This window comes from Toxorhynchites rutilus, chromosome 2 (genome assembly GCF_029784135.1).
Source record: "Toxorhynchites rutilus septentrionalis strain SRP chromosome 2, ASM2978413v1, whole genome shotgun sequence".
NCBI lineage: Eukaryota > Metazoa > Arthropoda > Insecta > Diptera > Culicidae > Toxorhynchites > Toxorhynchites rutilus.
Window position 1 is genome coordinate 260067667 of NC_073745.1, and position 12155 is coordinate 260079821.

The 12155-nt window shown below is 38.6% G+C and overlaps 1 protein-coding gene across 7 annotated transcripts; it reads right to left on the minus strand.

The window, feature by feature from the left end:
• Positions 1-709: 709 nt before the first annotated feature.
• LOC129770988 (beta-galactoside alpha-2,6-sialyltransferase 2) lies at positions 710-11924 on the minus strand. 7 transcript variants are annotated; one of them, XM_055774213.1, is made up of 7 exons: positions 11690-11924; positions 11150-11213; positions 2333-2456; positions 1552-2275; positions 1320-1492; positions 1160-1257; positions 710-1105 (listed from the first exon to the last, which is right to left on the minus strand). In XM_055774213.1, the coding sequence occupies exons 3-7, from the start codon at positions 2427-2429 to the stop codon at positions 965-967; spliced, it is 1233 nt and encodes a 410-aa protein (XP_055630188.1). In that variant the 5' UTR covers positions 2430-2456; positions 11150-11213; positions 11690-11924; the 3' UTR covers positions 710-964. The 7 variants fall into 7 exon arrangements, with proteins under 7 accessions (XP_055630188.1, XP_055630185.1, XP_055630183.1 ...); XM_055774210.1 differs by having other exon boundaries at positions 2333-2518; XM_055774208.1 differs by having other exon boundaries at positions 2333-2518; positions 11150-11393.
• Between the last annotated feature and the right edge of the window lie 231 nt (positions 11925-12155).

Genomic DNA, 12155 nt, shown 5'->3' on the forward strand with positions numbered 1-12155 from the left:
AAACGATCAAATCTCTAAGAATGACAAAGAAGATCAATAAGTAGAACCTGATAGCGGTTCGATGATTTTCTTATTGTACGATGTTTAGAAATTAAAACGATGTTGTAGGATGTTCTGTATAAATATGAACTCCTGAAACCAAGTTAAACGCATGCTGGTCAGAACATGCGACCAGAAATTAGAAAAAATATTCCATCGTGATAAGAAAGCGAATGAGAAGTCATAACTCATCTGTCATGTAACCCAGTTCTTGTTCAATAAAATTGATACTAAACCAATACAGAGCTCTCTGCGTAAAATTTGATCGGACCAATCCTGCCATTAAAATACAAATAATCCTTTTGAGGAGAGATCCACAAATTGTCAGATATATTGAAAAGTAGTGGGAAACGAAGGACTACAATTATGTTGTTCTTTTAATAAATTATCCTAATAAACCATTCATTTTCACTAGGAATGTCGATGTCCAATTTATATTTCCAATATAAGGTCATGTGAGTGATCAAGACAGCTTTGTCGTTGTTGTCTTGGGAAGACATTCGACAGTTTTCATGTCTGAATAGCAACTGCAAGTTTCGATAATGATAATATGATCACGAAACAACATTGAAATCCTAAATTGGAAAATATGTTCAGTAGCGAATCAGATATTCAATTTTCCAAGAAGGAGAAGAGTGATCTCATTCAATGAAACAAATGCCTCCGGCTCTGTACCATGTACAATTAGTTCATATCAATAGTAATTTATTATACTGCGGAAATCATTCATCCAATGGTATTATAACAAAATCTTCACCTATCGCAATAAAATTACGGTTCACGCAATTTGATTACACTCATCAATTCTGTCAGCTAGCGAAAGCAGCGACAAACACGGATGCCCTTGGCATTCTCACGTATCCATCAAACGATCACCCATCTGCGGGAAACATTGCTGTTCCCCTGCCGTCTGCAGCGCTCGAAGTTAACACCCTTCGACATCCAGCGTGATGCGCACTATTCCCCGTTGAAACGTTGTATAATCGCTGGCAGTGTTCATCCGCAAAACGTACAACTTTTCCGCCGCCAGTGGATGCCATGATCCGAATGTGCACGCTGAATTAATCTGCGATTACGATACAATTAGCATGCTGATGATCTTCAGTAAGTATCACGTTACCTCCGTGTCGTAATAGTGGCAGAGACCGTTCATGCGGCTGCTCGGAATATACTCGATCATATCGATGGAGCGGCAGGCTGGCAGCAGGAGCCCTAATCCTGGGGATAAAAACATATATGTACATGCAAATTGAGCAAACGAATGGTACGAAATGCTTTACCAATGAAACCCGATGTGGGGGGATTTCTCATAATTTTGAACTTGGACTTATCCTGGAGAGCGGTCCACGCTCGCCAGATGCTTCTCGGATCCACCAGATGGAAGTTCGCTCCAGGATATTTTTCATTATAGCGCTTAAAATTATCAAACAGATTAAAGTCTGGCGACTTTATCCTGAAATGTAAGGACAAAATTAATCGTACTTTAGTGTAGCAATTTCCTCAATCCCTCACCAATCACTCAAGCTTTGGTTGAACTTCCCGGGATCCCAAGCTGCTATCGAAATGTTTGTGAACAATTTGGCAGTGAGCAGTTTAAACTCCGGCTTCGTTACCACTTGCGAATTAACCACACGCACCGTAGTTTTCGCGCCAACATCATCCTCGAACCCACTTGTGGGAGCGTTGTTGAATCGCATTACGATATCATGCTGATCGATGAATTCCCCCAGTTTAGAACCCTTCAGTGACCCGGAACTAGCGATCACTGCGCACGTGGCACTTGTCTGGTTAAACAATGGCCCCAGCGGTAAGTAGCTTCCGATTTCGTTCCAATTGAAGGGAGTGTCTCTCCAGGAAACCGTCCGTACATTTGCCCTCGTTAATCGGCAAAGCTCCGTTTCCACGTTGTCCGTCCGTTCATACTGAACCTGGTAGTAATCGTTTTTCTCAAACGACTCCTTCACTACCCTTCTGAATTCGGATATAACTTTCGATTTGAACAGATGGGTCTTATTGATGCATTCCGGGGAATCCGGATCGAAGCAGACGTACTTGGCCGGATCGAAAGCGGCGACTTTAGCTTTTTTCGATGTGCTAAAGTGAGGTCTGGTCCGGGGAGCATCCTGTTCGTTGGTCGTTATGGATGGCTTCTCCACGCCGGCCTTCAGTTGACGTTCGCTGGCGTTGTGCTTAGCGTGGAACACATTTCGTTTATCCAGTCGGTGGCTTGCTATTACTGTAAATTTGATATTATTTGATTTTTTAAATTTCGCATAATGTCTGTAATACACACCTGTTGCATGGTGAGATGACGAGATGGCAAGATTCATGAATATAATAGTTAGCGCCAACAGGAAGAGAACTGTTGTGTCGGAGTTGCTGCGATTCATTTTCTTTTATCGCTCGGTATGTGTGTCCTGGATGAGAATTATAGCGCAGAGGAAGATATTTTATAGCTCGATGTTTAAGAGTATACACTCTAAAATAGAATAAACGAACGAACAAACGAACATTTTATTTTTTTTTTCTTAATTTTTTACAAACGTTTCAAAAACTATGATACCTACAAAATTTTGGTCAAAGATTGATTTTTTTTCCCAAAATATATATTTCTGTAAAGGCTCATAAGCGTTAACCTGATTAGCTATGTTAGTAATTTGTAACCGATTATTCGCGGCTGGCTCGAAGTTAGTATTACAATTTATTGTCATAATCGGGATATTGTAGTCCAATGCACTGTACGTGTGCCCGACACAGGATACTTCCTATTGGGATGCAGCTGACCATTGATCAGCAACGCCCCCCTAGTCTGTACCTCATATCTAGTCTGTTATCTTCACTCCACATGCGCTGCCAACTAACGAGTGTGTGCTGACGAGGAATGTGGAAAAATTCATTAAAAGCAATTTGCTTTTCAAAAAGTGTGCCATCTGAAGCGCCCATCTTAGCTAGCGAGTCCGCTTTCTCATTGCCTGGAATCGAGCAATGGCTGAGGTAGTCTTGAATAATTTTTCGACAAAAATACTCAGTAGTTGTCTTATTCTTGTTGGGAAATAAGATGAGTGTTTTTCAACTTTCATTGAGCGGATTGCCTTTATTGAGCTGAGACTATCTGAAAAAAATCAAATAATGCTCGATGGGCAATGTTTCAATGATTTCTAGATCGTAGTATATCGCACCCAGTTCAGCGACATACACGGAACTAGGATCTCTGAGTTTGAAAGAGGCACTGGAGTTTTCATTGAAGATACCGAAGCCAGTGGACCCGTTTATTAATGAAACGTCTGTGAAGAACATTCTATCAGATCTAACTTTACGATATTTTGCCGAAAAGAGAGTAGATTATCTGAGATTCCATGGATGTTTTGACGCATGGACAGAAATAATGAAATGCAGGAAATTTTATTTTCATAAAAATATTTTGAAAATTGAAATTAATTTTTTTCACGAAAAATCATTTTTCTAAAATTTCCAAAAAAATATATGAATAGTCCGTACATCGGAAGATGGACACTTTTTCAAGTTAAAAGTTTTTCTAGCAACACCTTTTTCATGTTTTCTTCGAAAAAAACTGCCTAGTTTTTGTAGCGATATGATGTATTCGACAAAGTTTTAGAACTTATTAAAATATGGACTTTTGTCGGTGACGCCAACATTCTATCTTCATAGTTTCTCAAATATTTGGCACCACTGCGACCATTAGTTTGATCTATTGAAAATAATGTTTAACTCGTAACATTTTTGTGTGTATAAATTCTCGCGTTTGGCATGTTCTTGACATGTTTCTAAATAGATAAAAGTTTGCAGGACATGTTCATCGCGATAGAACTCTTTCCCTGTAACATTGCCTTTTTTCGATGTATTGGTGATATGTTTGTAGTTGCATGGACTTTTCAAATAATTTTCGTTCGGAATTAAATAAAATATATTAAAAAAAAACAAATTTTAAAAATATTTTTTTTCAGTGTCATTTTGATTTTTTTTTGTATTTTTTCTACGAATGATTAAACAGTTTCCTATTTTATATAAAATTTTATTAAAATTCTGAACAAAACAAATTCTAGTATACAAAAGAATTACAAAAATGCATTTAAATGAAATGAAACGTCTGTGAAGAACATTCTACCAGATCTAACTTTACGATATTTTGCCGAAAAGATCGGCGGAACTACATCGGAGAGTAGATTATCTGAGATTCCATGGATGTTTTGACGCATGGACAGAAATAATGAAATGTAGGAAATTTTATTTTCATAAAAATATTATAAAAATTGAAATTCATTTTTCTCAAAAATATATTTTTTAAATTTTGAATTTGTAACATTTTTGAGTGTATATTATCGCCATTGACATGTCCTGCATCTTTTATCTATTTAGAAACACGTAAAGAACATGCCAAATGCGAGAATTTACACACACAAATGTTACGAGTAAAATATTTGAGATTTTTATATTTTTTCGAGAATTTTGAATATACAAAAAAACGAAAAATTATATGGAAAATGCGAAAAATTAATTTAAATTTTTTATTCCTGTGTATTTTGTTTTTTATTTTTTGGCATTTTTTTTAATGAAAACTCAAACAATTTTCTACATTTAATTTTTTCTACTCGTAACATTTTTGATTTTTCATGTATTCCAGTTTATGAGTTTTTGAAATTTTTGTAAAAACTTAGAAAAAAAAACATTGGCCCCTTTTCGAAAAGTGGTCTAATTCTTTTTGAAGATTTCAAGTATGCAAAGTTGCTTAAATGACCAATGTTTTACACCCACAAAGTTTTACTGCAATTTGAGATGGTACTGCCAATGGCCAGTCGATTTGGCATGAAATTCCTCAGTTTTGAATTCAATTTTTCGATGAGCGACAGGAATTTAATTGAAGACCATTTATTTTTTGACGTAGAACTACGTCTTTCAGGAAGGGTGCCAAATCAGAAAACACGTTTTTTATGAAAGAAAGCCAACATTAATAACTATTTTCACTATGAACGAATTTTCATGATTTGCATACCAATCGAATCGGAAACTCTCTAAGATTTGTTTGGTATGCTATACATTACAATTCGCTAATCTCTAAACGGTTTAAATTCATGAAAACTGGAAGAACTTCCTTCTTTATCATACATTTGTTCTGCCGACTTGTGTGCTAACCCTACTCGTATTTCGAATGCTTAAAACTCGAACATTTCTTAACCGATCGGAAAGATGTTTGGATCAATTGGTAGGAAATATTTCAACGCGTCTATCACACTTAATAAAATGTTATTTTTCATGAGATGAACAATTGAATAACTGTAAAATGTCAAGCGTTATCTAAACGCCCTAAATGTCAAGTTTTGATTGGCCCGATTTACGGTTTCCCCAACACCAAACTGACCAGACGTCCCGCAATACGCGGGACAGTCCTGCATTTCAACAAAATGTCCCGCGTAAGCTTCCGTCCCGCGTTTGGCAAAAGAAACGAAAATGTCCCGCGATATCAATATATTTCAATATCACAATTTGATCATGCTGATTTTCTCGAATGGATGAAAAAAAAAGACGGGTGGGTAATGTCGGGGACATAACCGGAGTGACGTAGGACTATACAAAGGGGACAGCTTTTGTTAAATTGATTTTAAATATATTGTTTTATTTTCTTCTCCTACGTGAATACCTACCTATCTACCTGAAAAATGGATTAGTTTACTGTTTACTCTTTATGAATATGTTGATGGTTCTGAAAAGAACCTTTGGTGTTGTGTTTTTGTTATCACTCGATATTCCCATCTTGTTCGGTTAAACCTTCCTGTTTAGCTATTGCGTTTGCCACTCGCCACAGCTTTCACAGTTGGAAAATTTCTTCCCATCCAGCTTGTGACATGTTGTTCAGAAAATTACATTTAATGCGACGTGTCGGAGAAACACTTTGCCACTCACTTAAACTAATTGTTGTCTTGATGAGCGCCGAACCGAAGCTGCTCTGTTCTTGATGCGGGTTTTCTGATAGTCGTGAGCAGCTTTGCAAGCCAACTCGAGCACTCCGACGGCCGAAACTCTATAATCGCTGTTAGGTATACTGGTGCTCCGGCACCAATCCGTTCGGCCTAGTTACCCTTGCGGAGCAATCAGTGAATGCGACCAACAGGGAACTGGAGACCTGCACGGTTCGAGTGAGACTTTGCCTTTCCCTTAACTTGTCCTCCTTTGTTACGTCCACGATGCCGATGCCGTACAACCACACGGGTTTACGGTTTGAAAGAAAATAAAATATTTTTTGGGGTCCGCGTGTTTTATACTCTAGCGGTACACACTCACAGGATAGAGACAAATCGGCAGACTCAGCCAGAGGGGCGAGACCAACGAGACGAACGAATGAGCGTTAAAAGGGAGCGATGGCAAAAAAATACATTCATTACGATTAGTTCGCTCGTTGGATTCACATGCAGGCTAAAAAGGGTCCTTTTCAGGATCACAAAATTATCTTCAATCTAAAGAGTTTATTGTTTTGTTATCACTCGATATTCCCATCTTGTTCGGCTAAACCTTCCTGTTTAGTGATTTGTTGCCACTCGCCACAGCTTTCACAGTTGGAAATTTTTGATCCCATCAAGCTTTGTGACATGTTGTACAGTAAATTACATTCAATGCGACGTGCCGAAGCGCCACTCAGTGTCGCATTGGAGGCGATTTTAACCTGTAATTAAATATTTGCGATGACAGTGGTACAGTGTCGACTTTCAATGTGGGGTCATAATTTGGATCTCTATGTTTACAAAAATGTCCAACTAAATAAGTCGCATTACAGGTCCGTCCAATTAGCTAAATGTCGAACTAATTGTAAATTACTATTCTTTCAATCTGGAAACAATTTAAAAATTGGTGAAAATTGAATAATCAGGAAAGTCCCCAACTATCAATAAGCTCAGAACAACTGCCAAATTCACATACTCATCAGATCCTGGCAAACAAATGATGAAAAAATCAATTTGTGTTTTATTATTATTTTGGATAATGTTTTAGAAAGCATTGAACTAAACTTTTTTTTGAAAGGTTTAATGGCCCTGAAAAGCACCTTGTTTTATGGAATGGTTCCAATTTAGAAAACTTAGTACTCGTGGTTTTGAAAAAAAAAACCATTTCGAACGCCCTCGATGCCGCCTTGTTCTGGATTTGCCACCAAAGCAGTTTGTATAAAGAACAAACTTTTTCTTTCTGCTACCTGATGCCGTGTTGCGATTGCGTTTGCCACTCGCCACTCGCTGCAACTGCCGGTTGTATTGATGTCCACCGAACCGAATGTGTTCTGTTCCGAATGCGGGTTTTCTTATCGTCGCGAGCAGCTTTGCCAGCTAACTCGATCACTTCGGCGGCCGAAACTATATAACGCCGGCTAGGTGGACTGTGCACTGGTACTAACGCGCTCGGCCTAGCTACCCTTGCGGGGAACTCCAGATCAACACGGTTCGAGCGGGATTTTGCCTTTCCCTTCACTTTTCCTCCTTTACCATGTCCAGACATGGCTGCTTGGGTTGGTTTGTTGATGTGTTGTGATGCGAACCGATGTGATGTACGGTTTGAATGAGAATGATCGTTACGGCAGCGGAGCGGGGATTTTTAAGCTGACTGGCTGGTAGAGAATTACGCATGTGTGAGACTGCGACCAATGTTTCGTTCATTTTTTTCTTTTTCCTTTCCAATCGTGCTTCATTCTATTTCGCTGCTGCTCTGGTTGCCCCTTTTGGTCGGTACGATTTGAGGAGCACAAAATGGACCAATCAAAAATGGGCACATAGTGCATTTGGACAATGCTTGATATTTCACAGTTATTCAATTATTTATCTCAAGAAAAATGAAATGTTATTCGTTATGATAGATGCGTAGATATATTTCCTATCAATTGATGCAAAAACTTTTGCGATCTATTGAGAAATGCTCGAGTTATAAGCGTTCCAAATCTTGCATTTTCTCCTACTTGTTCAGTGCCTAGATTTCCATTTCACCCCCTATATCTTCCGGTTAGACGTAGTCCTACGTCAAAAAAAAACTTTTATTTGGCAGACTGTTCAAGAGCGCTTCTAATGCATTCAAAGATTGATACGTTGAGCTGGTTTCATCGCACCGACATTGGGCTTTTTGTTTAGAGAGTGTCAACTGGAAGCGACAGCAACAAAATTGAAAAATGATTTTTATAAAAGTACCCTATTGATCCACAGGGACCAACGTAAGTCAGACGAAAAGTTCATCTTTAGTGCCCTAGCTCGGTCAGGGCTTAACGTCTTAAATAAGCCGCAAGAACTAGTGTTTACTCGACAGGAAGAGGCAGAGTTGTTTGATGAAGTATCGTAAATGAAGCGCTGGGTGGTCTTACGGAAGTTGGCCGGAACCTGAACCATGGCCGATGAAAATATGTATATTGGCGTGTTATTTTACCTCTTCGTGGCTTTGGTGGTCGTCTGTCTCTCTATTTTGGCCATTCGCCCAAAAATTTTCTATTGGGCGCAGCTGAGGAATGTTGGGAAGGTTGGTATTCTTCGCGACAATGTTTATCTCCAGCCGATCCATCTTCCAGTGATCTTTTGGCATAATGGGCTGATCCCAGGTTCGGCATAAAGACCACATCACCTTCCCAACTCCGGCAAGCACTTCGTACTATATATCTCCCCGTTCACCATATAACTCGAAAGAAGTGCGGCTTGGACATTCCCTCAACGTCTGTCAGAGAAGGACCTTCTTCGAGAACTTGATGTGAATGATATATTCGACGTCATCGCTTACCTTGGGAACGTAAAGTACCCGGTCCCCTGCCATTCGAATTTTAACATCAAGTACGTCTCGTCTTTCATTATGAGTACGAAAAGAAGTTTTTCACTTTTTTCGCCGGAAAGAAGTTTTTCACCAGCACCTCAAGTTACTCCTTCTGAGTGATTGCCTGCTGCTCAGATGCGGCCGGTCTCATCTGACGCTTCCGCATAAAAATGTCCATTTTGGCCAGATTCTTCTCCACCGTTTGGCCGGTTGCTTTTATCTTCCGGCTTAAGGAGCGGCAAAGCGATGATATTGTAAATACCAGATCGACTATATCTGGCGGACACAAAGTGCCTCAGGCTGTCCAACGCCTTCGCTGTGGGGTGGAGCTTGCAGTATGGAAAAATCATCAAGTTACTTGACAGTGCTGCTGCTTCGAATCAACAGCCTTGAATCATTTTCGTTGTAAACTTAATAAACGTAAGATTTAAAGAAAATTTGTTCCTATAAATTATCTTTCATCGCCATCCGAAATTAGTCCATTTTTTTGAATGCATACGTTAACACTAAAATCGATGAAAAATTAATTGAAATTTTCGAGCATTCCATTCGGTAATTTGAAGAAAATTGAATCGTGCTTGCCAGGCGTAAATGCTCTGATTGAGCGAGTGATTTTCGGACGTAAACAAAATCTAAACCACAACTGAGTTCCGATACTCAGAAAGAAATAATACTGATCAGTTTAGACTCGCTAAACTATGGTTTTTGTTCACATAACGTATATACATAACATTTTGTTTTTTGTGTCCCGCGTTAGACCTCTGAACATCTGGTCACTTTACCCAACACAGACTTCAAAATCGATGTGCCTGTGGAAATCCGCTCTGCAAATATACATACAAGTCGGGGGTATTTGTGTTCCCACCGAGCTGTGTTTCCCTAACACGTACTTCAAAATTAATGTGCCTGGAGGAATCCGCTTCGCAAGTACATGCAAGTCGGGGGTATTTTTGGTGTTGAGTACTTTTGTACTCGCTTGTCGTTGTGCAGATCGGAATATGTTTCTCTAAAACGTACTTTCGAATTGAGAAGCCTGGGAAAATCGTCATTTCAGATACTAGAGGTGAATGAACTTTCTCGGTTCAAAGTAATCCATTATTTTTGGGTGAAATTCAGAACTGTTTTTAATATGCTTCGAATTGTCCGATTCGAGTAAAATATGCACCGTTTTGTTGTAAATTTCGTTGCCATTCTAAAAATAGCTTCATCATGTCTCTATCATAGAAGTCTTGGTCCTTACTTGCGAAAAACTCTAGTAATAGATTTTTACAATCTTCTCTTCATCCCAATTTCTTATCCCCCTGGAATTTTTACAATACGAGGAAAAGGTGGTAATCGTTTGGTGTCGGTTGCGGACTATATGGTAGATGCATTAAAACATCCCAATCAATCTCTCGGAATGGTGTGGCCTTGCGTTGTCCTGAAGCAATCTTAATCTAGTGTATTGCACTAAAATAAAAATAAAAAAAAATTAAAAATTTGAAAAGAAAAATTAAATTGCACGTATTTTACTCATGCATTATCGACACCATAAACATCAGTCACAATTTCAGCGGCCTGGCTTGCATTTTCGCATTTTCAAAAGAAAAAAGTGTAAAATGTACCGAATTTTCTCTTTGTTAACCTCCATTTTCAACACCTGTAACTCACAACTGAATGGAACAAATATAAAAAAGCAAAATAATTTTCTTAGTGCTTTACAACGAGCCTATACCTGAAATTGTACGATCGATATCACGCGAGATATTGATTACTAAAGCCAGCTATCGAGAAAATAATGGATAACTTTTTCCCCAACTTAATATTTGTTTTTCAAAATATTGTATATGTCGTGGTGAAAACGAAAACTGTTTTTTTAAATTATATTGAAGAGTTAATTTATCATTATTAGAATGATTCGATTCAGGTCAAATATACACCGTTTTGTTCGATAATTTATCGTAATTTTGAAGGTATTTCAACTATGCCACTCAAAAAACAATCCACGTTCTTATTAGTGAAACGGACCGAGGCAATCGATTTTCACATAATTTTTTTTATGTGGATTTTTTTTCTCCATAGTCAGGAACAGATGATATTTATTTGGTGCCAGATTCAGACTATAAGATGGATAGATAAAAATGTCCCAACTTCTGTTTATGACGAGTCACTACCAATTTCTGTGTCCTAATGGACACAATTCCTTTTCTATTATTCAAATTTGAACGCTTTCGTGAACAGTAAAGGTTCAAATCAGGAATTTAGAAGATAATTTTCTTTCAAAAACACCGAAAACATATTAAAACCTTCTATCTTGGTTTGGTCACCGTTTATGCCGACTCACCGCGTTTCGAGAACAGCCAATTTCACGTGGCTTAGTCGTAAGTAACCTGCTCTTCATCGCCAATCTCCAATCGTTTCCAAAATTCAGCAGCAATTCGTGGATGGAAATTCGATTCATTAGCTAAAGGCTATTTTGAGTAATGTTACTCATAACACTCCAGTAAAATTTAAAGTTATCCTCTCGAACATTTTTTCTCAAATTGTTTATAGTAAAATTTGTTCAAACATAATCTAAAATGAAGAATCTACCCAACGAAGATACATTTTTCATACACCTTCTCACTTCTATTTCTATTATTATTTGAAGCAGTGCCACTCTCGATACATTTGTTGCTATTTAAAACGATTATCGTTGTATTTCAAAATTATTCATTCATTACAATTCCTTCCAAACACTTCTCTACCAATCGTTGTTGCCACCAAAACACTGAACACGTGGAGAGCCGTTGTCATGATAACCACTCATTTCTGATGTTTATTTTTCTTCGCTCGAGAGTGAATCGATTGTTCAGCAGAATCAAGATGAAAATACACTGATTACCTATCTAAATGAACGTGAACACTTGCGTAGCCATCACATCCGAACCGCATCACATATAAACAACAACTTTTGCATCTTAAAAGTTTAATTTTGTTTTACACACATTTAACACATGACAAAAACTGTGAAGCCCAGGCCCGGAACACACCCTCGCTGTCAGCAGCACATTGTCCTACTGCCTAGAGACAGCTCCCGAAACGGACGAAACCGACGGCTGCTGTGCCTCCGGTTGCCATGACACTCACCAGATGAATGAATCTTGAGACGGCTGTAGTTCTTTATTCTAGCAGGTGAAAGCACTCGTGTGAGGACTGAGGACTTCCGGGGTGCGCTTGCGTAGATGGGCGCCACCGACATGTAGGGAAGAAAGTGTTTTCGCTCGACGGAATCGCACGACGATGTCAATGGGATGTGAAGCAGACATAACAGAACTCCATTCATGGGTGGAATTGGCGGGTGTACTGAT

Excerpts from the sequence above, each read along its gene's own strand:
- LOC129770988 (XM_055774214.1), bottom strand. The coding sequence starts at position 2,429 with ATGAATCGCAGCAACTCCGACACAACAGTTCTCTTCCTGTTGGCGCTA. Across the intron at positions 1,493-1,551 it reads AACCAAAGCTTGAGTGATTG|GATAAAGTCGCCAGACTTTA; the intron begins GTGAGGGATTGA and ends CTTACATTTCAG. Across the intron at positions 1,258-1,319 it reads CCCCACATCGGGTTTCATTG|GATTAGGGCTCCTGCTGCCA; the intron begins GTAAAGCATTTC and ends TTTTATCCCCAG.